The 25,498-nt window shown below is 40.7% G+C and overlaps 1 protein-coding gene across 5 annotated transcripts in view; it reads right to left on the bottom strand.

The window, feature by feature from the left end:
- Positions 1-1,729: 1,729 nt before the first annotated feature.
- pcnx1 (pecanex 1) overlaps positions 1,730-25,498 on the bottom strand; it is a 41,448-nt gene continuing 17,679 nt past the window's right edge. For 2 of the 5 annotated variants that reach the window (XM_037747335.1, XM_037747337.1), the window contains 28 exons: positions 24,852-24,945; positions 23,520-23,577; positions 21,812-22,044; positions 19,574-19,727; positions 19,335-19,367; positions 18,163-18,334; positions 16,192-16,302; positions 15,919-16,010; positions 14,717-14,826; positions 14,154-14,259; positions 13,876-13,968; positions 12,531-12,681; positions 12,035-12,176; positions 11,655-11,832; positions 11,369-11,477; positions 11,000-11,129; positions 10,847-10,905; positions 10,369-10,584; positions 8,959-9,212; positions 8,646-8,876; positions 7,744-7,844; positions 7,276-7,426; positions 6,953-7,183; positions 6,589-6,863; positions 6,260-6,438; positions 5,421-5,854; positions 3,287-3,427; positions 1,730-3,010 (listed from right to left, as the gene is read on the bottom strand). In XM_037747335.1, coding sequence (XP_037603263.1) covers positions 2,870-3,010; positions 3,287-3,427; positions 5,421-5,854; positions 6,260-6,438; positions 6,589-6,863; positions 6,953-7,183; positions 7,276-7,426; positions 7,744-7,844; positions 8,646-8,876; positions 8,959-9,212; positions 10,369-10,584; positions 10,847-10,905; positions 11,000-11,129; positions 11,369-11,477; positions 11,655-11,832; positions 12,035-12,176; positions 12,531-12,681; positions 13,876-13,968; positions 14,154-14,259; positions 14,717-14,826; positions 15,919-16,010; positions 16,192-16,302; positions 18,163-18,334; positions 19,335-19,367; positions 19,574-19,727; positions 21,812-22,044; positions 23,520-23,577; positions 24,852-24,945 — 4,379 coding nt within the window. In that variant the 3' untranslated portion in view covers positions 1,730-2,869. Of the gene's footprint in view, positions 3,011-3,286; positions 3,428-5,420; positions 5,855-6,259; positions 6,439-6,529; positions 6,864-6,952; positions 7,184-7,275; positions 7,427-7,743; positions 7,845-8,645; positions 8,877-8,958; positions 9,213-10,368; positions 10,585-10,846; positions 10,906-10,999; positions 11,130-11,368; positions 11,478-11,654; positions 11,833-12,034; positions 12,177-12,530; positions 12,682-13,875; positions 13,969-14,153; positions 14,260-14,716; positions 14,827-15,918; positions 16,011-16,191; positions 16,303-18,162; positions 18,335-19,334; positions 19,368-19,573; positions 19,728-21,811; positions 22,045-23,519; positions 23,578-24,851; positions 24,946-25,498 lie in introns of those variants that run through there. The other 3 variants (XM_037747336.1, XM_037747338.1, XM_037747339.1) reach the window with 2 other exon arrangements.

Raw genomic sequence — 25,498 nt, 5'->3', positions numbered from 1 at the left:
GGGGCTTCACTGTAAAACAGTCATGTGGTTGAAAGAGCAACAAAAACATGTCAGCTGGTCTGTTTCCATAATGCTCTGTTTACTGGTTATTACAGTGGAAACTAGATGAACTAGACTTCAAGTGGATTATCATTTCTGAGAATACAGTCCCGTATCTATTTCTTTAAACAAACACATATAGTGCAACACTGCACTATCTGTTTATATCATGTTTATAGCTTATTTTGTATATTGTAAATTGGTAGAAATTCCTTTTTTTTATTCTTATTTTATTCTAACGTTTTTATCTATTCTTTTGTTATTATACTGCTTACTTGCACCAACAAAACCAAAGCAAATTCCTAGTGTATACCTCTTACACCTGGCAATAAACACGATTCTGTTTCTGATTCTGATTCTGATTTATAGAATAAATCAATGCCTTTTATGAGTCTGGTGCAGTGGTGGAAGTATTTACTTTATTTGAGTATTTTTTATTTAATGCTACTTTATACTTTCACTACATGTATTTGATACCTTTAGTATAGTTACTTTGCAGATTTAGATTAATATAAAATGTACTCAACAAAAACATTATGTATAGTATATGAAGTTATTAAAATGAACTCCACCATCAGCTGCAACATTTAAGTTTTGTACATATAATGCATCACTAATCCAGTAATATATCTGAAACGGGCTTTTCGAGTATTTTTGGTACTTTTTGCCAATACTTTTGTACTTTTACTTCAGTAAGAGTTTGAATGCAGGACTTTTACTAGTAACAGCATTTTTTGTGCTAAGAATATTGAGTATTTTACTCAACTTTACTTGACTATTTATTTTTAAACTTTTTTTAAAAACTATATATATAAAATACATTTAAATATAAATTATATATATAATTTATTTATACTTCAATTTATTATATAAATACATAATATATAAAATAAATAAATTAAATATATGTAATTAATTTATATTTTAATTCATTTCCATTTCATACTACCACCCCATTACATTTATTTGGTAGCTATAGTTACTTGTTACTTTGCAGTGTAAGAATATTTTCATACAAAACATGATCTACCTCTAAAAAAAATTATCATACTCCTTATCAAGTCATTTTACTCAGTGATTGAGCCATTAACATCTCTTTTTTGTCTTACAAGTGACAGCAGGGCTGTCATTAACATACAGTACTGTGGGCTTAACTGGTTGACCTTTACCTGCTGATAAAGCATAACGAGGTTAGAACCTTAAATATACAGATTTAGGTCAGCAAAGAAACTCAGTCAGCAATTATCCTGGCAGACAAATGTCAGAAATCTTCCACCATGCAAATGATTGCAAACTTCCTGACATTTTGGGAAAAAGCAGAACAGATTTTGTAAGAATATGTACCAGAATGTCATTTTGCTGACTGACAGATTCTTCACACACTGTACGACACCAATTTTGCAGCATGTTACACACTTCCTTATGACCTATTTAAGCTCACACAGTAAAGAAAAGTCATATGATTCAATCCGCTATAAAAAAATCTTATAAACCACAGCAAGTAACCCAGAAAATGTCATACACTGCACCTGCAAATCACAAGTTTCATTGTAAACTCTCGTGGAACATTTTGTATATTTACTAAAAGCCCCTGTTGATGACGGAGCTTAATGTGTACCAGTGTGTATTCTTTAATTTAGTGATTTGGAGAATTCAATAAAATTACACATAAACAATCAGAAGAGGCGTATTAAAGATGTCAGCAATAAATCAAACTTTTATTTCTCCATATAGAAAAGAATTAAGTTAAATAGTGAAACAGTCCATCAAAAATTCGGCATCTCGTTTTCAACCAATGGTCCTTAATACATTAACCTTTGTCCCAAAAATGAAAAAAAAGATGTAACAAAGTGTAAATACCATGTTGTTCACAGTAATAAATATTGAAAAGAAAATCTTTTATACATTGACTTTATATATATATATTTGTGTAAATATATATATATATATATTTATATAGATATATAATCATATACAGTAAAAAGTTATTTCAAGTTTATCAAACATAAAATAGTAAAATAAAAATGGCTGAAAACAGAATGATGATTGCATTTTTTTCATTCCCAAGGCATCGGTAACCATGGCCATTCAGAGTCTGTAATAAATAAAATGTGATATTATATGTAAAGAGTGTAGTGCATCACTGTAAATTAAAAAAAAAATCAAAAATTATAGTGCAAGTTCTTTTCTCTTTGCGCAAAGTAATCTTGCAAATTTCAAAGTAATCCAAACGGAATGACAACAATGAAACAGAGGAGTTAGTTGAGCGCAGCAGTGTCAAGTCTCTGACTTCAATCTGTTCTGCACCACAACTTTCTCTGTCGTCTTGGCAGCGGAAAAAAAGAAGTAAAAAAGCTTTCACATGTGTGAAACCATGGCAGATATTCAATACCAGGCTTATTTTGGCAAATTACGTAAAGACAAACAGAACACAAAAAAAATCTCCACACGCTCTTTACACTCAGCTCTGTCAGAATTGCCAACATAATAGTCGATGAAATGCATAGAAATTAATATCCAGTAGCAGGAACTAACTTAACTTAAGGGTTGTTTACTGTCATGCAGCATATCTGAGACGCAAAGCAAGGCAGATATTATGGATGTGTGTCAACGCAGTAAAGGATGTTGGATGAATGTATGCTCTGCCTCTGCTTGCACTTTTTCCCTGGCATCCTTTTCCCCCTCAGCGATAAGGAACGGGGGAGGGGGGAGAGCTCCCACTTCCTGTTTGTCTGCAGGCTCCAGCATCCTGCTGAAAGCCAGGGCGGTCTGGCTTCGTCTTCACACAAGCGTGTGTGTGATGTGTGTGTGATGTGTGTGCTTGCTTGTCTCAAACCTCTGCACCCAACTCAATGACCCCAGTCTCAATAATGGGCACTAGCTTATCTTCCACCTGTACCAGCAGGATGGTCTTGTCGATATGGGAGCGATTGGTTGGGTCTCGGCTACAAGGCACCCACCGGTGAATCACCTGCAGAGGGCAACAGAGGAGGCGGCTTTGTGAGGGGAAGCATCCAATCAAATTTATGGAGCGTTTATTACAGAGCAAGTAGGTCACAGAGGGAGTTACACGCCCAAAAATAGGACACAGTACGAACAAGATAATCACAGCAAAATCACATTTATAGCATAAGAGGTGAGAGAGTATGTGTGAGCTGAATAAAAAGATCATATTTACTTATCTATAAATAAAACTTTCATTTATCTGCGCTTTATAAGGAAGGGTGATGTGTTGATGAAGACTTACATGTCCTTCCATGCCCTCTAAGGGGCTCCAGTCCCTCCAGCAGGTCCGTCCTGCCCTCAGTCTCATGGTCTCGTCAGGCCACTGCAGCTCCTTCCGCTTTGATAAGTTGATGTTCTCTAGCACCTGACCAACGTCCGCGACCTGAGCGTGTCACAGAAGGATCACATTTATGTCACAGCAGGACTGAGGGTCGTTACTCAAAGAGATATCCAAGATAAGAACGTATTCATCGTGGACAATGTCTCCCACTCACTCAATGATTTGCTGGTCAAACTAAGAGTACTTACTCCCCGGAGATGCACCACAGAGCGCCACAGGAAGTCATTCCTGCCTGTGGCCATTAAACTATTCAACTCTTCCCTCTGAGTGACAGACAATCAATAAACTGGAACTGGACTTAATTCACCCGTCAGCAGCTACTACCCCATCATTTCTTATTATTCTCATGTGTAAATTGTACAATAATTGAACTGTGCAATACTCTGTCATTAATACTGCATTGATACTGTACATTTCAAGAAATATTCCTAATTATTCTTGCATTTATATTTAACATACTTAAAAGATCCCACTTCTCAGCATTTTGTATTTACTGATTTGACTGTGGTTATATATTGTGTGTGTTTGATGCACATATTTGCACGTGTCTTATATTTTTAATCCCTTATTCTTATTTATATTCTTATTTATATTTCTCTATATATATTGTGTCCCAATTTCACCGTCAGGATCAATAAAGTATTTCGGATTCTGATTTTGAGGTGACTGATATGCAAATATATTTTATAAGTTCAAATTCAGTGTGGAAACAAGTGCAGATGGTTCATTCATTAGCATTGATGTCTTTTAAAACAAGGGTATCCTGGTGGCCGTGCTTGTGGTCAAGATTCATAACAGATGACCGAAATGTCTCTGGTTTGATTCTGAACGGGGACCTTTGTTGCAAATCATATCGCTCTCTCTCCCCCGATGTATTTATCTACACTTTAAACTGTAAAAGGCAACATCACAGAAGAATCACATTTATGTCGCAGCAGGACTGAGGGTCGTTACTCAAAGAGATATCCAAGATAAGAAGGTGTCGTCGTGGACAATGTCTCCCACTCACTCAATGATTTGCTGGTCAAACTAAGAGTACTTACTCCCTGGAGATGCACCACAGAGCGCCACAGGAAGTAACTGTAACCAGCACATGCATGTCATTCATAGAGAATCAACTGTGAATTATTTAAACTATTTACAGTAGAATAGTGTTTTCATGGAGCATTTTAATAGGAACTGCATAAGTATTCATGTAAAAAAAAAAAAAAAACATTTAAAAACTACTAACTAGTTTATTGAAATAGTGATAGCTACAACTTTGCTATACTTAACAGTTACACCAAAATAATGATAACAATAATAGTTTAAGGTTAAAGTTTTTTCTCTCCTTTATGCCTTTATTTGACCGCTTGGAGTAATAAGAGGCAAGGAAAATTCAACTGAGGGACAGAAAAACATGACATGCAAACCAGCAGAATAGAGAGAAAGTTCTCCTTTTTGTGATAAATTATCATTTTAGTAGCGCATTAATGTAATTATAGAGTTTTAAGCAGAGGATGACATGCTCTAAAATTCAATAAATGGCCTATTATTTGAATTATATGTATAACAAGATCAAGAGTCTGCAACCATGCCAAAGGCTCCGTGAGGCTGCACTTGAACTAAATGGTCACAGCATGCTGACACACTCACGATGAGAATGCTAACATGTTGATGTTTAGTAAATATAATGTTCACCATGTTCACCGTGTTAGTTTAGTGTGTCAGCATGATAATATTTGCCAATTAGTTTATACATGGCATTAACAGTTATATATATCATGAAGGTTGTCGTAAATGTATTTAAAAAATGTAACACATTGCTGCTTGTTATATCAGGTAGGTCTATGGGTCAGTGAGCTAAAGACTAAACAGAACTAAGGGAACAGAATACAGCTGGATGAGAAACACTAAAAGTTCTCTGGTACAGTTTTCTGTTTGTTGATATAAATTAATGCGTGAAACAGAAAATCTGCTGCAAAATTTCACTCGCAAACTGTGCCAGTGTTCTTTTTGTTCTTTCCTACTCATTTTTTATATAATATCTACAAACCTGCACTCTGTAGGAGATGTCATCTCTGCGCACGGTGGAGACGGTGGGGTTGTGTTGCTGCGGGTGGTGATGGTGGTGATGATGATGCTGGCTGAGGGGATCGGTCACGGTGCTGCACATGCCGTCGTTGCCCAGGAGGCCCACCAGCGTGTGGCGTTTGCAGGGAGGGATGCTGTGGCTGGAGAGGGAGGCGGAGGGGCCGGCGGGGTCGGAGGTGGAGCCCAGCCGGAGCTGCAGGGAGGTGGGGAGCGTGCGCAGAGACAGCTGGCTGGTGGAGGAGCGTCGGCAGGGCTCCAGGCCTGTGGTGGAGGTGCGCAGGGAGGAGTGGCGGCTGCTGCTGTAGCGGTAGGAGGATGACTGGCTGGCGACGGAGGCTCGAGCGGGAGAGTGGCGTACCAAACCCAACTGGACAGACTGGGAACTTTGACTGGTGCCTGGACGCAGGGCGGAGAAGTCAGACCATATGAAATTAAAGGAACGCTCCGGTGATGTAGTGTTGGAATCTCAGAACATTTGGGGACATATGAGACAGATTTTTTTTGTTTTCTATTTTTTAAAATGATAAAAATTGAAGCAGCAGAGGAATTTAATATCCTGGATTTCAGCTCTAGTATGGGTCAAGCTCCAAAAATGCTGGATCCTACATTTCCAATAATGCAACTCAATAGTTCATTTGACCCTCCCTACTTATTAAATACCTTCATCTTTCAAACTACACATCCAAAGTTTATGTCAAAAACTTTTATTTAAATATTAAAATAAGTAAACATTACACATTGTTCCTTTATTTTGTCATAGCATTCATAATGTTAGTGGTTGCCAGGTTCAGTAGTTCTCACCCAGAGTGTGCGGTTGGTACGTGTGGGAGGGTGCAGGTCCGGAGTTCCCACCCTGAGACACTGAGCTCTGCTGAGAGTCGCCACCCGTCCCGTTCCCACTGCCACAGGACATCCCCCCTGCATCTGAATCCTCGATATTACCTCCACTGTTACAGCCAGCACCACAGCCCTTCCGTAACCTACAAAAGAACATTTGAGCATCATCCATCAGATAAAAAAACACAGAGAAAGAAAACATGAACAGATCACGAAGTAGGACTTCTCACTGACCTAGTTTGCGTTTTTAAGAGCACCACACTTAACCTACTGAACTGCAGAGAGCAACGAACCTGTGCCAAGTGCTGACAACAAAGTTTCGGATGTTCCCGATGCTGATGGGGCCTCCCAGGATGTGTCCGAGCTGCGGATGCGAGTTGCAGTAGGAGGTGGTCAAAGGCGATACGTAGATGGGATATCCGATGGGCTGGTCACAAGAGGAATTGATCATGTTTCGCAGAGCCTGCTTGGCGTTCTGAATGCTCCCGCGCTCCGGGTTTCTGTTTCTCAGGAACACCAACTCCTGCTGCTGCCCCGCCCAAAGGCCTCGGACACATTCTTTATTCACCTGCAGCACAAGGGGTTAAGATCTCATTACGTACTGTGTCAGCAACGATCAAGGAATCAAAGTTAATTTTAATCAGTTGCAGTTCTCACCTTGATGACACGGAAGCTGAGGTATCGTCGATTGAGCATAATGATTTTGTACTCGTTGGTTCCTTCGTCGAGGACGTGGCGCAGGGCGAGGAGTGACGGGGAGTTGGACAGTACGGCGCTCCTCCAGGCCGGGTCGCCCTCGTGAGCGATGACCAGGTTCTGCTGGTGGGAGGAGATGGCCTCGAAAAGAACCGCTGGCTCATCGTACTCATCTGGGGACGTGAAGTGGTCCTAGAAGAAAAACAATATTTTGTTACAGACTAAATTTAAACCTAAAAACAAAGTCACGTGGTATCGACAACATGACACCTGCAGCCTCTCACCTGGTGTAATTTGAGAGACATTCGGATTCCAGGCACCACAACTTTCCTGAGGAGTTCCATGTCGGCGAAGATCCACTCGTCTCGCACTGAAGAGATGCGGAAATCTCCCTTAAATAATGCATGAAGTCCGTAAAGGAAAGACTCCAGATTGCTGTGATGGAAAGAAGAGATCGAGGACATACAGTATAGTTTTGTTATGACTCATAAGGTTTAAAATATGTTTATCCAGAGCAAAGACAGAAAGAGAGGAAGGAAAGAAAACATATGTATGTGTATGCATGTGTCTTTTTTTACTTATCTAATAAAATATGCTTCTTTATACTTTTAAAAGTTACAGCAGAAACATCAAAGACATGAACGTCCCAGAAAACTCTTGCTGTTCTGTTCTGTTGCTGTGTTACATCGTCTGGCCTACATAAGTGAACTCTCTGGCGGCCCTTAAAGCATTATAAAAGATTACTAAATAACCTGGACATATGATGGGCAGCTGTTCCCAGAGCTCTCCTCCCCAGCACACACAGGCCGAAGCAGAGCAGCACCAGAGCCGAGTCTTTCTCGGTGTCCAGCGGCTGCAAACAAAGCAGAGATCAGGAAGATTCATGAAACTCAAATCACAATAAGTGCAAACTTTTACATACAAATCTTAACAGTATTATGAACAACAGTATTAGGAACATATTTATGTTTTTTTATAATGGGTGGAAACTCAACCCTTGGCCTTGGCATTTCCATTGCCTTTTATCACTTATTAAGACAAGTACAGCACCCCTTAGGGGAGTAACAATCATTCCTGAACATTTATTAAAATTATACTGCTGTGTAGCACTTCTGATCTGACAAAATGTACAAAAATAATCCCTACAACTTTCATCAAAAAAATCATACACAACATTACATTTTGACATATCTTAACCATGCAACCCATACTAAAGTGGCAATAGACAAGTTTTCTGCTTTAACTTATCATTATTAAGTAAATAATTGCACAATGTAATCGCTATAAAATAATAATGACACCATCTGCGTTTAGATTGGTTCCCTATAAGCCTCGCTTTCCTTATTCAATTCTGTCTGCTACCGGCACGCGATCCTCTGGGAAAATGAAGGCTCAGCTTAAGGCACAAAGCCGTGGAAAACAAAATGCAGTGTGTCGTGTCTGTGTTGTTGCTAGCAGTAACGTTAGGCTCTGAGGAAAACGGAAAGCAATCTGTCTTTGCGACAGTGGCGCCAACAGTCATACCACTTGGAAACGTTGTTTATTGTCTATTGCCACTTTAAGACAAACACTATATAATAGTTGAATGAGTGTTGTCTGTTTTAGTGCCAGCCTGATCCACAGTGTCACTCAGGGAACAAAAACCCAGCATTACCTTGGCTCTTCGAGAGTTGCAGTACAGGATCCAGCCCAGGTAGACTCCACAGAAACTGTCCCTGGAGATGCCTGCGAGTCGATGGTCGTAGTCCTCGTCGATGTTGGGATTGAAGGTGGGATCCAGGTCCACGTAGTTCCTCTCTCCACACCCCCGGAGGCCGTCTTTCATGGTCTCATTAGCCAGCCACTCTTCCAGTTTGGGGGAAGCGATCACGTAGTAGATGATCCCCTGAGACCAGGAAGGGATGATTAGATCACGTATAAATAATATAAAAGCTACACCTTCTCTTTAACAGCTACATCCCACTGACCTTGACATAGTAGGTCGTGAGGATGCGGCGTAGATCGAACACCTGCAGCATGGAGGCGGCGCTGTTATCCGTAATGCTGTAGCCCTCCAGCACGTATTTGGTGACCAGTACCTCCCAGGCCAGCCAGCGCTGTCCGAAGGCAGCGTTAAAGGACAGGATGTGAGGGAGGTGGCCCGGCTCGCAACAACAGCAGCCCTCGTCTTCCTCCACCCCCTCAGTGATGGCCTCCACTTCCCTCTGCTGGCAGTAAGTTCCTGCGGCGGGAAATATCAACAGATTCATGTAGACGGAATACTACCGTATAAAGGATCTCAAATTAACTTTTTTCACAGGTAAGTATTTTTTTTTGGTCTTTTTGAATCGCTCGACCACCACACTCGCCACGCACTGAGCTATTCCTTTAAACGAAACTGACACGTAAGATAGCTAGTGAAGTTGATACAGTAACGAGTGGGCATGTAGCTCCATCCAATCATTCAGTAACCTTATTAAACGTGTTTTTCTGCGTTTTCCCTGTCCACCAAAGTGGCGGATGACCTGACGATTTGACCCGCCACTGCCAACAATTTACCTGCATTTGGCGGGTGACTGGTGCTAATTTCAGACCCAACTATGACGACTGGCACATTGAGAGAAAATCAAATTTTCTTCCTGACCCGTCTGAATCTCACATATATAAACTGTTTAAATACCAATGAATATTGACACACAAAAAGATGTTGTAAAAATAGATTATATTTCCAACAGTGAAAGTTGAAAAGTTGCTGACAGACAGGAGATGAGTGTAATGCTCTGAGGAGTGTCTCCAATTCTGTCAAAAGTTCACAGCGTGTCACATGGCCTTTGTTCCAGCAGGTTTGTTGCATACTGTAGCAGAACACTATTGGCACAAGTCATGCTGACAACGCGTGCACAGGTGTGTTTCACAGGAAGATAAGGCACGACTAGACTTAGATGCAGGAATGTTCCTGTCACAAATAGAAATGTTCGGGAACCGGTTAGTGATCAACATTCATTCCATCTTCAATATCCACGCCGAGCTCAAGTAGTTTGCAAATAATTATAATAAATAAATATAATGAATAAATAAATAATTATATCTAATATAACAAGGCAAAACTGAGCATGGCTCACATACCCCCGCTCACTGCTTGACCCCTACTGGAACTAATGGAATTAGTCTATTGAACCCAAAGTAGCTTGTTATTACTGTAGCTCACCTTCCTTTCAACATTTCAAAAATGTTGGGCACCTTGGACTTCTAACCCCCAAAAGGCACAACTAGACAACACTGTCAACCTTTATACCAAATTTGAAGTTCCTAATTTATAGGAATAATAAATATAATCACAACTCCTGACTCATTTGTTAGCACGTTCTTCCGTCTGTACCACATGTGGACATTCTCACCTCTGAACTCCAGCCCTCGGAGCTGAAAGGTGACGAGGCCGTTGCCGATCTCGATGAGATGCACCAGAGCGTTCAGGTAGTCGGAGGCCAGGATGAAGCAGTCCCCGGTGCTGAAGTTGCCCCATCGGCCCAGGAGGAGGTCTCCACACAGGCTGTGCTGCAGCGAGCGGGTAAGGTGCTCATAGAAGATGGAGTTCAGATTGTTGTCATCAGAGCCTGAAGAGGGAAAGAAGAAAGGCAGATTAGTAAAACTTGTCACTGACATCACTGGAATATACTGAGGATTTAAAGCAGTTTCATGTAATAACACGCATGTTATTTTAGCCTAAAGTCACAAAGTATGACATGGATAAGAGCACAGATTCTCTGAATTTGACCAAATAAAATTCTGTCTTGCTACCCAACACACCCAGAACAGTTGTATCAGATCCTTTGTCCTGCCATAATAAACTTGTAAAATTGACTGCTATGCCCTCACCTGGATTTCTGTCCAGCTGAGAGGCCAGCCGAGTGTTGGAGTGATCCACCCTCTTAGTGCTGCAAAGAGAGAAGACAGAAAATCACACATTTCAGAAGCACATTCACAGAGATAGTATTAGATTTGAGCATGGAATAAAAATGTTTCCCCTACTTATAGTCTCTCTCCCAGAACTTGACGGGACGGACGTAGGAGGTGATGAAGATGGCGCTGCCAAGGAAGGGGTTGAGGGGAGTGGAGAAGATTGCTGACACTACAGCCTGGACAAACAGCATGGCCGAGTCTGGAGGGGCTCGGGTCAAGGATCATTTGAAAAATATGTATGCTTCGCTGTACATAACATACATGAGGGGGACAATAATGCAACATTAAAAACAATCCAACACCACCAACAACTACGGCCTCAAAATTACAATGAATTTGAGTCAACGCCTCTCTGAAACACCAAAACCAGTCTACCTAAGAAACTGGTGAGTCAGTGTACAGTATATGTCGTGATAGACGTCAGCAGTGAAAGGATACGAGGCACAGCAAAGGGCTGAGCAAAGGCGTGGAAGGCTGAGCCCCATGTAATCTGCCAGGGGGCGATGTAGGTGTAGACAAAGTGCAGTTTGTAGAACAGCTCCCACATCTGTAAAAAAAAACAGCACATTATAATAAAATAATAAAAAATACTGTTTTACTTTGTCCTAAAATAATTGGGCAGTATGACTCATTTGTATTTAATTATAATGATTTAAGATTATATTAAATATATGCATAATGTCTCAGAGCAAGATGTGCGACTCATTATATATTCCTCTCTCACCTTGCTGAAAACGATGGACATGAGGAAGAGGTCGAGCAGCAGCGTCTCTGACAGATGGCGGTAGTCGAAGGTGAAGAAGAGGACGGTGAAGAGGATCATGACGTACTGGTAGGTGGGACTGCTGTAGGAGGAACGGAGCAGCTTCAGGCCAGCCACTGTGATCATCAGAGCACCCACCCTGGAGGACATTTGAAATAACATCAGTGTGTGGTAGTAAGTCAAACATGGTAGAGTTTGTACATGTTGACACTAAAATCATGATGAAAGTAGTTAAAAGCATAAAAATATGTTTTAAACTATTAACTACTAATAATTAGCTTTTTAGTATTTGTAAGCTACTAAACATTTAAAAGATGTTGTAAAACAGGAAGAATCCTCACTCTGTGTCGAGTCTCTTTGGACTGGCGAGCTCTCTGGCGCTGCCACTCAGCTCATTGAGGATGACGAGTGGATAGAGAACGTTTTTCTCCACAAACAGAAGCCACACGTGAAGCTTCTCAAACCACATCACATGAGCCGCATCTGAGGAACGAGACAGGGGAAGCAGAGTTAAGTGGACAAACTATCCACAAGAATCCAAAAACAAAAGAAACATGTTCTTAATGCTTTCAATCTTCTTTGTTGATATCAGCAAGTGACATAAAATATCAAATTAATGTATTTTCATTTGCTTTTCTAAACGAGTGTCTGCTATTACTTTCATGGGAAAAAATTATCTACTTCATACAAGCTCTATGTTCATCATCATCATAGCTGAACAGACGAAGACAAAACACACATTTCTAGTATCACTACTTTGGGGTCTGACTTGGAAACACTGCCGTGATACTGGGAGCTGTTTTGGTTGCTATATCTCATCCAGCATACGGTACTTACCCCTGACTTCAAACTGATAGTACTCCTTAGTTTTGAGCAGAGGGTGGGAGAAGCAGTACCAGGGCAGCTGCTTGCGGAATTGAGGCAGCAGGTAGTGAGTGAGCAACCCCACCGTCCCCAACAGTGCATACAGGACATAACTGAGGAAAGGCTGAGGAGCACAGAGACAGTGGGAATTAATACTTATACACAACGCATGAGACCAACCTAAAAAAACAAGTATGCAACCATTTGTAATTTGTAATAGCGACAGACATTTGATCTTTTCTTGTTCTTAAGTGTCTCATCAATACAGCTGTTCATGTATTCGTACCAACTCATCACGTAATGAGGCACCAAAGTTCACAAGTGCAAGAAACTTTTAGCCGTATGTCGTTAGCAACATATGCTGAGGTTAGCACAACAAGTGGATTGACGTGCGAGTCAGTCACACTATGACGAGCGCAAATGAAACTGCAGAGTTGGAAGACCCGCCTGCGGGTTACAGGCCAATTACAACAGCAACGGAGAGAGGATTGCGTATAAGACGAGGATGGTGTGTCAGTGTTGCTCCACCGTTGTAGAGGATGTGAGTGGAAACACATTGAACATGCTAATGCATCACCAAGATGTGACGATCACTGGGATGATAAATGTTGGGTGCTTTCAATGTTCAAATATAGCTAAGGTGGAACTAATTGAAACCCTCCTCCTAATGCACAAGTTTTATTTTTATTATTCTATGTACAGTATTTTGTATTTTCAATTTTAATGGCACAAGAGACGCTTTTTAGTTTTATAGCCTGTTGTGACCTGTTGCATTTTGGGAAAGTGTCTGTTCATGTTCCTACAGTGTAATACAGAAGTGTTTGAAATGTTCCTTATTTTTATTATGAAATTTATCAGAGCTGCCAGTGGACAAAATGTTACTTCAGTAGGAGGACCACTGTCTGTTCAACATAAATGATAAGAAACGGATCCTTATGCATTTGAGTTTTTCTGCTGTACCACACCCGCACTGAACCGTGACTTTCTGTACCGTTACAACCTACTCATCAATAAACTAGAATTACCGCCTCACGGTTGTATGCCAAAAAGTCAAGTTGCCGTTTACATCCATGTCTGCCCAAAATGTCATCACTACATCACTTTATCAAGGCCAAAGACGTGTTTTGTGAGGTCACAGTGATCTCAAAGTTTGACCACCAAAACCTAAGAAATTCCCTCCAGGCGTTCCTGAGATATCACAAGACTGGGACGGACGGATGGATAGCCGCCGGGGCGGAGGCATAAAGATAACTGAAAATATGTAGGAAAAAATAAGACTGAGATCAGCCTCTCATTAAAAAGAACATATTTACTGTACCTGCAGTGCAATAAAGACTGTGCTGACATGGATGGCGAAGTAAAGGACAGCAATGACCACACAGACAATCAGGTCAGATTGCAGACGCTCATTCTGTGCGTTCAATAAGACACAATGGGGACGGGGTTAGAAACAAAGAAAAACAAGCACCATTTAAAACACCATAGCAGCTTTAACAAATGTAATTGTATGCCTGATATTTTTCAAACAACAGTCCTAGTTACAGTACAACTGCCCCGTCCAGGCTTTAATTAGATAAATGCTGAAGGTCAACTCACCACTGAGGCCCTGAGCTTCTCAGGTAGAGGGTCCTGTACTTCCGACAGAGGGTCCTCTGGGTTCTTATCTTTTAAATTGGGCACAATCTTGGACTGTATCAGCGAGCTATGAAGCAAAAAGCAAATATATTAGCTGGTTCACATACCATGAATCTCCTGAGGGTGATCTATCTCAGAGGGGAAGTATAATCACTCACTGTTAACACTACTGCCATTGTGTGAAGCAGTTTCAAGCTATTTGAACAGAGCATTTTTGAAATGCTTAGAAAATCCCAGTTGGAGATAATCCACATTATATGTATGAGTGGAAAAGTCACAGATTATTCACTAATATGGATTTCTTTCTAGCAGATGTGGGTCAAGCAGTTAATGGAAACTATTTTTGATGATGTGTTGTGCCAGATGGATGAGTTCACCACACATCACCATCAGTGCCACATATTTTTACACACATTAAGGCAAATACGTCACTTTGATATTTATTTCTCTGAGAAACCACAGCTCAGATACCACAAATATTATAAATGACTATTGAGGTTTGCTGTGCGAGACAGTGAACTTACATGAGGACAGACGGGTCGCCGCTTTGCCGGCTCAGGTGGTAAGACACTGCCACCAAGAGGCCGCAGAACACAGAGAATAACACGGGGATGTGGTGAGGCTCCCAGGTCTCCTAAGACAACAGAGAAAGACAAGGTTTTAAATATATTTAATACTCAAATGTTCTGTTTTTCTACCAACTACAATGGATGTAGGAGCTTATCGTTTATCATGCTGATGTGTTAAGATATGTGGAAGGTTTCTATCATCAGGTTTGGCCTGGTTTACATGCTTTAATGTTCAAAAAACTAATTATTTTTCTCATACTGTCTGCCTGAATATACCTGTATTCATCCTCTGTCTGAAACGCTCTTCATCGCCTGTCTCTTTAAAAAGGTACAGTATGTAGGATTTGGCGACATCTGGTGGTGTGGTTGCAGATTGCAACTGAATGAGTACCCCTCTGCTCACTCATCCCTTTCGCCTTGCTCAGAGGCCATCCATACCATAATAACACCACTTTGGGAGCAATGGAAGTCAGACAGCAGCTGGCGGTACCGCGGTTTTGCACTCTGCGACTTATGTTACCAGTTTCACAAGCACGTCGGAGAACTATAGTGGCCTTCAGGAAATGTAAAAACACGAAAGTCTCTCTCTAGAGTCAGTGTTTGGTTTGTCCGTTCTGGGCTACTGTAGAAACATGGCAGAGCAACATGGCGGCCTCTGTGAAGACGACACGCTCTCTATGTAGATATGAAGGACTCATTCTAAGCTAACGAAAACACAACGATTCTTAGTTTCAGGTGATTATACACTAATGAAAACATAGTTATGAATATTACATAAATGTATGTGCACAAGCACTGATATGTCCCCTTTAATATATTACAGTTTGAATTGCTGAGCTTTAATTTACATCCATGATACAGGAATTTGAATAAATTCAGATATTGCTGGTTAGCAGATACCGCAGGTTTAAGATGATGAAGAGCTGTGCAATGTGTTTAGAAATACATTGTTGGAAACAGCAAGCAAAGTTAGTTAATGAAAAAAAGTGGTGGTTAAAACACAGTACTTTTTACTAGCTGTAGAGGACATAGTTTTAAACTACATTCAAACTGGATTTATGTCCTCAGATTCCTTTTTGATTACAGTTAGATGCTATCGAGCTGATTGTATTGCATCTAGATATTAGATTCAGATGCTCAGCTGGCTTTGCGCTCACCTTCAGAGCTCCGTAGCAGAAGCCATAAAGCAGAGCGACGGTGACGATGCTGCGCAGGATGCTGTACAGCGCTGACAGAAGGCTGGTGGAGGCTGCGGAGAGCACAGAGAAGGGTGTCAGCAATCAGACCACTCAACCCGACAGGCACCAGGCCGGCAGAATGCAAATCAGCACTTTGGCCTCTTATGAAGCCTGCCATATCATAATATATAAGGGAAGGAGAGTGTGAGTGTCTCATTCTGTAGAGGTCAAAGTCATCTACCAGTGACTCACCATTGCCCCCGAACACATGGATGTCCAGCTGCTCAAAGATGTACATGACGAATGTGTTGACTTGTGGCAACAGCCCAACGAAGAAGATGATGGGAAAACACAGAGTGAAGACTGCAGGGAGACACACAAGAATTAACTCTGATTAATGTATACATCTTAAAATCATATAGTTACCCCAGACATCAGCTTTTAGATAACACAGATTACAATGAGTGGTTTATTGTTCTGCATCTGTGACTGTGAGCTACAGATTATTACTGGTTCATATTGCTGCACAGTGGCACAACTCCAGGGAAACTGCAGCAATTAATGTTGATTATTGTTTGATGAAAGCTGGTTTTAATACTCTCTAAACAAATAAATATTGCTTTTAGTAGAGACATTGTGGACTATATAAATATTGCATTTTCCCATCATTTTGGTGAATGCGCTTCTAATCTTGATGCAGCTAAATTATCTGTTGTGTTGGGGAGACAATTAAAGTGCCACAGTGGATCCTCTCATATATCATTCCTGTGTGTTTTCAGAGTAATTTCCACCTTTCACTGAAAATATGGGACAACAAATCTCCATAGTTTAAACGATGTTTAAACTATGATAAATGTAATGAACTGGTACCCTCCATTAGGCCTACAGTGCCAGAAATGTGGGGTTATCTTTGATTATAATCATGATGATTGATGATCATGGTAATAAAGTACTACAGCTACTTTGTATTGTATTAAAAATTAGATCATTTCTATCATTCTTTGACTTGGACAAAGTTATCCATCTTTTCCAGAATTGATTATTGTAACTTTCTGTTCACCTTGAGCGGCAAAACTCACTCATGTCTTCTACTTATACAAAAATCTGCAGCCAGACTCTTAACAGGAACAAATAAGAAAGTTCACATAGCCACCAGTTTAGCCATTTTGCATTGGCTGTTGATTTTAGAATTGATTTTAAGGTTTTTGTACTTTTAAGGCATTTCACAGTCTACCTCTAGCATACATTTGTGAGCGTTTGTGCCAATATGTACCAAAACCTAAGACTCTGCCAGCAATCCCAAGTCGTTTTTATAAAGTTGCATTTCTGCGTTAAAGTTGGGGTAGGCAGATTTCTGGAAAATGTATCCTGCAGCTCTCCCCTCTCTGTTCTAAGCCCCTCCCACCAGACGAGCATGGGTGGGAGGGGCTTCTCCCATACAGTAACCTGTACGAGTACAAGTCATTCATTTCAAACATCATCCCGATTGTGACTGTGATCCCGGTACCGTTATATAGCAGCAATTCTATGAGAACTACCGTCCTTTTACTTTACTACAAACTTGCAGAGATGCCACACTGTTCAAGGCTAGCTACATAAACATGAATTAGCTGCAGCAGTTAGCCTTTTTGCTATGGTTAGCAGAAGGCTAAACTATTAGCATCATTTCCTCTCCATCTCTGAAACACTTGCCAACTTTGATAAATATTTTATTTCATTTATTATCAGACTATCTTTTAGACTTTGTTTTTGATAAGTCTGTCTTCCTTTTTTCGGGTTGCTTTGCAGTTGTTGCCGATGCTGGATTAGCGACTTTTTTAGGAGGAATTTCTACCATTGAATCAGGCTTTCACTGAGGGGGCCGTGCACGAGCATTTGCATTTCTAGAACGGCCAATAGGAACGCTCTCTCTGAATTGACCTGTGATTGGCCAGAGTCTCCTGTCAGAAGTGCAGAAGTGTAGCTATCTCTCAGAACACTTGAATTACAATATGCTTAAAGGTTATTATGGATTTTTTGCCCAATGATTCCCCATAAAAACTGTCTACCCCAGCTTTAAGTAATCTTTCTGTTCCATGTCACTTTTGACTTATTTGTATTGTCCTAATCATTTTTGTTATTTTATTGTTTTGGCATATTTTTTTCTGTTCAGCAAATGCCATACTAATGAGGGATGTTGATGATCACTGTGCGTAAATGCCACAGGGTTGTGTGTGTACTAACCAATGACAAGGTCCCTGGCAGAGGCGAGGACCAGGGAGCTGGTGAGTGCGACTCCGTACAGGGTGAAGCGGGAAGAAGTGGTCCTCAGACTGCCGTAGTGGAGCAGCCAAATGAGGCCACAGCACAGGCAGAAGTAGACAGGCCGGCTGTACGCTATGATACGATTATGGCCCTGCAGGGACAAGGGTATGACGATAGAAATGGTTCATTACAGGAGCTGGGCTTTCCCATTATGGTCCAGTACTGCTCAGTATTCAGAACACGCAGCCTTTTTAATAAGAAACCATGCCTGAAAATACTTAAAATGTGTGCCCTCGTGATACACTGTGGGTAAAAGCACACAACAAATAACACTCGCTGCAAAACTCAATAAAATAATCACTCTAACAAGTAAGAATTCAGTTAGTGCTATCAGTGTCATATGAGCCCCGGGGACAGTGACACAGGTAGAAACCGAAATAGCATCAAGTGTGAGGTTTCACAAGAGAGGGAGAATGCACGTCTGCAGTGTGCAGGTTTCAACCCAGGTTATGAGTTGTCCTGCTTTTTAACCGAAGGGCGTTCACGCACCAACAATCAGATTAAATAGACCAGGTTTGCTCAAAATGTGTCAACGATGTCGTGAAAAGGGAAGGAAGAAGAAGTCCACGAGGTGAGATGAGGTGAAGGAAAAGGGGGACGAGGAGGAAAGAGAGGGAGAGAAAGGGAGCTACAGACAAAGAGTGAGAGAGCGAGCTGTGGTCTAAACTCTGGCCAGCTATTTAAAGCTCGTGCCTGCAGCTGAGTAGGAGCTGCATTAATAAAAGACGCCGTTTCAGAGCAGGCTACTGACGCAAGGGAGGGAGGAACATGCAGCCTCACAGGGGAAAAGCAACATCATTTTCAAGAACCACAACAGAAACAGAAAGAAATACTGAATAATAACTGCAGGTCATATTACAGATGAAAGGAAATTGATTCTCTATTTGTCTACCCCACAGTCTAACAGTCTAACGTTAAAGTGTAAAGACCTTTTCATTTTCTGTTTTCTAAGTGCCATTTTATTTTACATTTTGCACTCCTGACCCAAACCTAAGCATCAACTTTTAGCCCAAAACTCCCCAAAACAGTGGACACATTAATGGCCCCAAAAGTTTGACATGAAAAATGATTCATGAGTTATAATGACTTACATGTCGAGGGGAAGAGGAGTCTGGTTGAACACTCTGTCAATGAAGAAAGACACTGATAAATACTCTAATAATGCTGACTATTTTACATTTAATATCTTGTCATACCTCGAGCAAACATTATTACAAATAGTTCAGAGTAAGTAAAGCATTCGATAATTTTTTTAGCATCAATTGTTCTTCTCTGCTTTGATTTTTCAGGTCAAGTCTAACAATGTTGTGCTGTTAACTCTAGTATTCACCTTCAGTAAGGAATACTGGCAACTTGCAATGACGAGGCAGAACTGAAAGACCCAGATGTCGGTGAAGAAGCCGTGGACCAGCAGCACTGAGCCCAGGAAGGCCACCAGGACGGCCAGCAGCACGGCCAGCACGTTCTCTAAAACCTCACGGTTCCTGTAAAGCAATGGAGAAAAATCAGCCTGAGAGTGCATTCAACAGTTCTTGAATATAAGACTCAATTGCCCCTTGGATTTTAACTGGTAGCATGGAGTGATTGGTCAGTAATTTGGAGGGGCTAGAAGCAAGTATAAGGGCTGAGGTGGTCTGAGATATAAACTAACTCCAATCCATGCACAGCTTTAAAATCAAATAAAATCAAATAAAAGATTCTTTGAAATCTATGTTTCACTGGTAGATATGGCTCGACTCTTTCAGCCTCGCAGCTGCATTGTGAATGAGCTGCCGGCGGGCCGAGGCTGACTGACTGACTGACTCCCACATAAAGACAATTACAGTAATCAAGACAAGAGGAGATAAAAGCATGGTCTCCAAATCCCTTAACAAGTGGAATGATTTTAATTTTGCAGTAGACCTAACGACATGGTAGTTAACATTTACATTCAAAGAAAGTCTTGTCCTTGTTTAGCTGCAGAAAGCCTGGAGGTATCCAGCATTTAACACCCTCAAGGCAACTGAGTAGAGTTAATGAGATAGTTTGGGTGTTTTGAAGTGGGGTTGTATGAGGTACTTATCCATAGTCAGTGTATCTACAGTAGATACGCCCCCAGTTTGGAGAAGCAGAGTACTGCACGGAAGCAAAGCAATGTACTGCTGCAGACGGGGGCAGGAGCAAAACATATTTTAGCCACCTTAAAAAAACACTTAGTTAAAGTGGACGCTATATTTAGAATAATTTCGCCGGTTAACTTCGCCATCAGACAGCCCTTTCTGACATGGAACTGAAGCCGTTATCTATGCCTTCACCAAAGCCACCAGACTTCATTGAAAAAACTGTAATTTGACCTTGCAGAGCACAGGGGCTGCCGCTGCCTCTACCGCTGCCTCGATCGGTTAGTTTGTTTGTGCTATTACAGCTTCAGTTTCCCGTCGAAATCATAGACTGTATAGCTGACGGACAGCAAAGTAGACCAGCGAAAATATTGTAAATATAGCGTAAACTTAAACCGATAATGATTTTTTTTTTGGTGAGCCTTTCTTTTAGGTGGCTAAAATACGTTTTGCTGCCGGCTCCGTCCACAGCAGTACATTGCTTTGCTCCAGTGTTGGTAACTCATGTCTGCTTCTCCAAACTGGGGGCGTGCTGACCGCCACCCACTGTAGGTAATACACTGACTATGAATAAGTACCTCATACAAACTCACTTCAAAACAGCTGAACTATCCCTTTAAAGCTGCATATAACATGTTCCATGTAGCTGCACGTAGCCCAACAGTAAGAAGGGATGTACAGATGGGTGGAGAGGAAAACCTATTAGTTGTATTGTGACATTGTAAAACTAAAACTACAAATATATACTGTATACTATACATTGAAAACAATCATAGTCACCCCATCTCAAATTATTTACAAGCTAAATTATGTGATACCGTTTCAAATTCATACAGATAATGTTCAAAATTCCCATAAAGAAGGTCTGTAAAACCCCAAGAGTGATTTCTGTTGATTCATTTCCAGTTTTTAAAGCTTAGACAGAGGTGGATATAAAAGCTTACATTATCCAATTCATCTCTACATTGAACAGCCTGCAGAGAAATGTGACATTTGATTGTGAGTTTAATGTTTATGGTTGGATAATCTGTATGGAATTGGTTGCTCTAGGGGTACGCTGCTGTCTCAGACTTCTGTTTCTCTGCTCTGTATCAGTCAGAAACTGTGCCGCAGCCATCTTGGACTGTCCTTAATTTCAGTGGGACTGACCTAATTAAATAAACGGTTAACGCTGTGCTGGGTAGAATCTTAATCTGTAGATACACCTGTGTTATTATTATAAATGATAAATTGGGGTTCCAGCAGAGAAGAGTCTGGTATGATAAAACAAGATGACATAACTTGCTGATTATGTCCAAGAGAAAAGGAAATTTAGGTCAAAGTAGTGATGTATGTTATCTGATACATTTTTAATTACAATTAGCAAGTATAGGAATTTTTGGTAGTTATAGTATCTCAGTTTTAGTCTCTCCCTGTGTCCCTCGGGGGAACCTAAGCATTAAGCTGCCTTCTGCTTAGTAAAAATTTACCTGTCAAATAGTGCCAGCAGGGTGAGCCGGTCAAAGTGCAGGCCGACCCACAGGAAGGGCAGAAGCCACAAGCGGTAGTACTGCCTGGCTTTGCCGGCGGCAGAAGCGGCTGCAGGGTCCTCTGGTCCCAGCGGTGCGTCCTGGAGCTCCGGGCTCAGATCTCCGTCCTGCTGCTCCAGCAGCTCCGGGTCCATCGTCAGCAGACGGTTCAGACGGATCTGAGGGAGGGAGATCTGTCTCACGGTCAGTCAAACCTATTCATGCTGCATTTTGATAAAACTTTAAGTATTTTACTAGGGTTGTTAATCAATTAAAATATTTAAATATCACGATTAATCGCATGATTGTCCATAGTTAATTGCGATTAATCACAAATTAATCACACATCTTTTTTACTGTTCAACATGTTCCTTAAAGTGAGATTTGTCAAGTCTTTAATACTCTTATCAACATGGGAGTAGACAAATATTCTGCTTTATGCAAATGTATGTATATATTTATTACTGGAAATCAATTAACAACACAAAACAATGACACATGTTGTCCAGAAACCCTCACAGGTACTGCATTTAGCATAAAATAATATGCTCCAATCATAACATGGCAAACTGCAGCCCAACAGGCAACAACAGCTGTCAGTGTGTCAGTGTGCTGACTTGACTATGACTTGCCCCAAACTGCATGTGATTATCATAAAGTGGGCATGTCTATAAAGGAGAGACTCGCGGGTACCCATAGAACCCATTTTCATTCACACATCTTGATGTCAGAGGTCAAGGGACCCCTTTGAAAATGGCCATGACAGTTTTTCCTCGCCAAAATTTAGTGCAAGTTATTTAGCCTCCTTCTCGTCAAGCTAGTATGACATGGTTGGTACCAATGGATTCATTGGGTTTTCTAGTTTCATATGATACCAGTATCTTCACTACACCCGCTACAACCTAAAAATCGCAAGTTGCATTACCGCTTTAAAGAAATTTGTGGCATTAAAACAAATTTGAGTTAACGTGTTATTATCAATTTGACAGCCCTGTATTTCACAAATGTGGTTTTGAATAAGAACAGTAGACAGATGTATAAAAAGATCAAGATATGCAGTTAAGAGTGGATAAATACAAAAAGTATTAGAGTGAAATGTTTTCTCTAAATACCACTGAGAGTGTTTGATTCTGGCTGTTACACAAAATAAAGAGTGTACCACCACCACCCCACCCACTCCCAGCCATCTGGATTCTGGTTGCAGAAATGGTTAAAAAGCCAGCAACAGATGATCAGAGACACCTTTCCTGCTCATATAGAACAAGCACATCACATAAGTATGTAGGCGCCAGGCTGTAAAGGGTTTTTGAAATCCAATAAAATATTTTCAAAATCAGTTTAGGAGCCAACTGGTACCCAGTGTAGTGATTTTAAAATGTGTGTAATATGATTTGTCTTTGGTCTGAGGCAACATGCAAGGGCAAGAAAAGGGATGGAGAGTAGAGCAACAGCCAACACAGCAAGAAAACTGTTCAAACTGACAATCGTGAATGCTAAAAATAATATGCAGAAATATGCAAAACAGTCACGCAGAGGAGAAAAAAAATGTTTGTTTTTGTCTCTTTATGTCCAGTGTTTCAGTATTCTGTTGCTCTCAGCGAGTCTAGCTCTCTCACATAAACACACACACACACACAGACTTATAACAGCTCACTGGTTGGGTACTCACCAGGTCATGAGGGTAGAAGCGAACTGAGGTAGAACTGGAGAGGTGGGAGTCGGTGTCCCTGCAGGGCATTAGATAAAATGAGCACACTGATGACAGAAAAGCATCTGCTGCACTTACTGTATTAAATCACGATTCATTTCCTGGTGACCTCAAACTAAATAGCCAATAGGCTATTTTGTTTTGCTTCTGTACTGTACGGTAAGGTTTTTAAAAAAAAAAAAAAAGCTACAGCCATGACACACACCGAGAAGTGACTGCACAAAGAACTGTAGACAAAGATCAGGTAGATTACTGGACACAATATGATGAAAGAAGAAAAAGATTTTTGGTGTACATTTAGATCAACTCAAGTAATCAGTTTATATATGGAGCAGATTTAAAAACATGTTGACCAAGCATCATTTAAGCATGAACTATGGTCTCCAAATCCAGGAGTTAAAGGTCTTATTGATAACATTTTTATGTAGACAAATATTTTTACAAAGAATATACTACATCTACAGAGCTTTTAGAAAGGTGCCGAATAACAAAAATATATATATATTATGATGGTGAATTAAATTGGCGGGTCCAAAATGAATGTTTTGTTTATCTCTGTGGAAGATATCTAACATTTGGTTCCCACTTCTAACAAGGCTTGGGAGCCAATAGTAAAACAATGTTGGTATCACGTGGTATCTCTGTATCTTCAGTTAGTGTGGAAAAAATGGATAAACAGCTGAGATTGACGTTAAGAGCCTGGCAACGACTTGTTGTGAAGTAAATGCAATGGAAGGAGGGAAGGAGAATGCGACATCTAGTGGCTGAATGTTATCAATAGCACCTTTAAAGCAGCATGGATCACTAAATGTATTAATACGGCAGAGTGTCATCTGCAACTACACAAGATGTTTAAATGTTTCATTATTGATTACTCTGAATATTTTTCTAGATTCATTGATAAATCACTGGATATGTAGAAAAATGTGAAAAATGGGGACCTGTTCAAGTTGTTGTTCAAACTAAGTCAATAAATGTAAACAAATATTTGGCTAACTAGCAAGCAGACAGCATATACAACCCGCTGGCAATACTACTGTCCTCTACTATATGCATTAACTGCTTCTGCAACAACGATGTGTAGCAGACCAGATATCATGCTTAGCTGTCTAGCAACTGGACACTATCTCAGCACAAAATCACATCAAGTAGTGATTCAATTATCCGTTCCCTGTCAAGAACAATATAGACGTTAGACATTGCTTTTTCAGAGAGCTACATCGTGAGAGAAAACAAGGTCATCATCTGAAATCCCACTAAACAAATTAGATGAGTTATCAGTTTGACACTAACCATACGTTATTGGAGGCTCGTCTGGTTGCAGGTTCAAAATTGACCAGCGACATGTCACACCCGCCGGCCTCATACAACGAGGGCGTGAGCTTTCCTGGGGAAAAAAACAAGAGAGAGAAGCAACGTCAGTCCACGGAAATCACAAGCAGAGTGACTGTGTCTGTGGGAATAATTTCATTAAACTGCACTGTTTACATGCAGGGAATTAGATGACTTTGGTAATATTACTGTGTTCATCTGAGCTAATGGGATCATTGAGTGAATGTGTCTCCTCCCAAAGAGGCCATAAAGAAGTCTGTCATTTCCTTCAACAGCAGTCACGTTGCTCCCGTTGTACTTCTGCTGCTTCAGTGGAGCTTTATTACAATTTATCCTGTGATGAGGTATAACAGCAGGATAGAAATGTAGAAGCCATGAAGCTCAATAACTATAGTACATCACAAAGACTTGACAGAAAGGCTCACAGACACAATTTAACAACCGTTGCCTGGTTGACTCCTCTTACAATGTTATTTTTTCATTTCCAAACTAATGTGCTGGTGGGTTTTGCAAGACACATCTTAAATAGATTCCTAAAATAATGCATTATTCCTAACACTCCTGGAGGAATATTAAAAAGTTGCCATGGTAACGCTGCTCCCGCTCAG

Source organism: Sebastes umbrosus, chromosome 16, assembly GCF_015220745.1.
Source record: "Sebastes umbrosus isolate fSebUmb1 chromosome 16, fSebUmb1.pri, whole genome shotgun sequence".
Classification (NCBI taxonomy): domain Eukaryota; kingdom Metazoa; phylum Chordata; class Actinopteri; order Perciformes; family Sebastidae; genus Sebastes; species Sebastes umbrosus.
The sequence above is the reverse complement of the archived record's forward strand: the minus strand, read 5'-3'. Positions and strand labels throughout refer to the sequence as shown.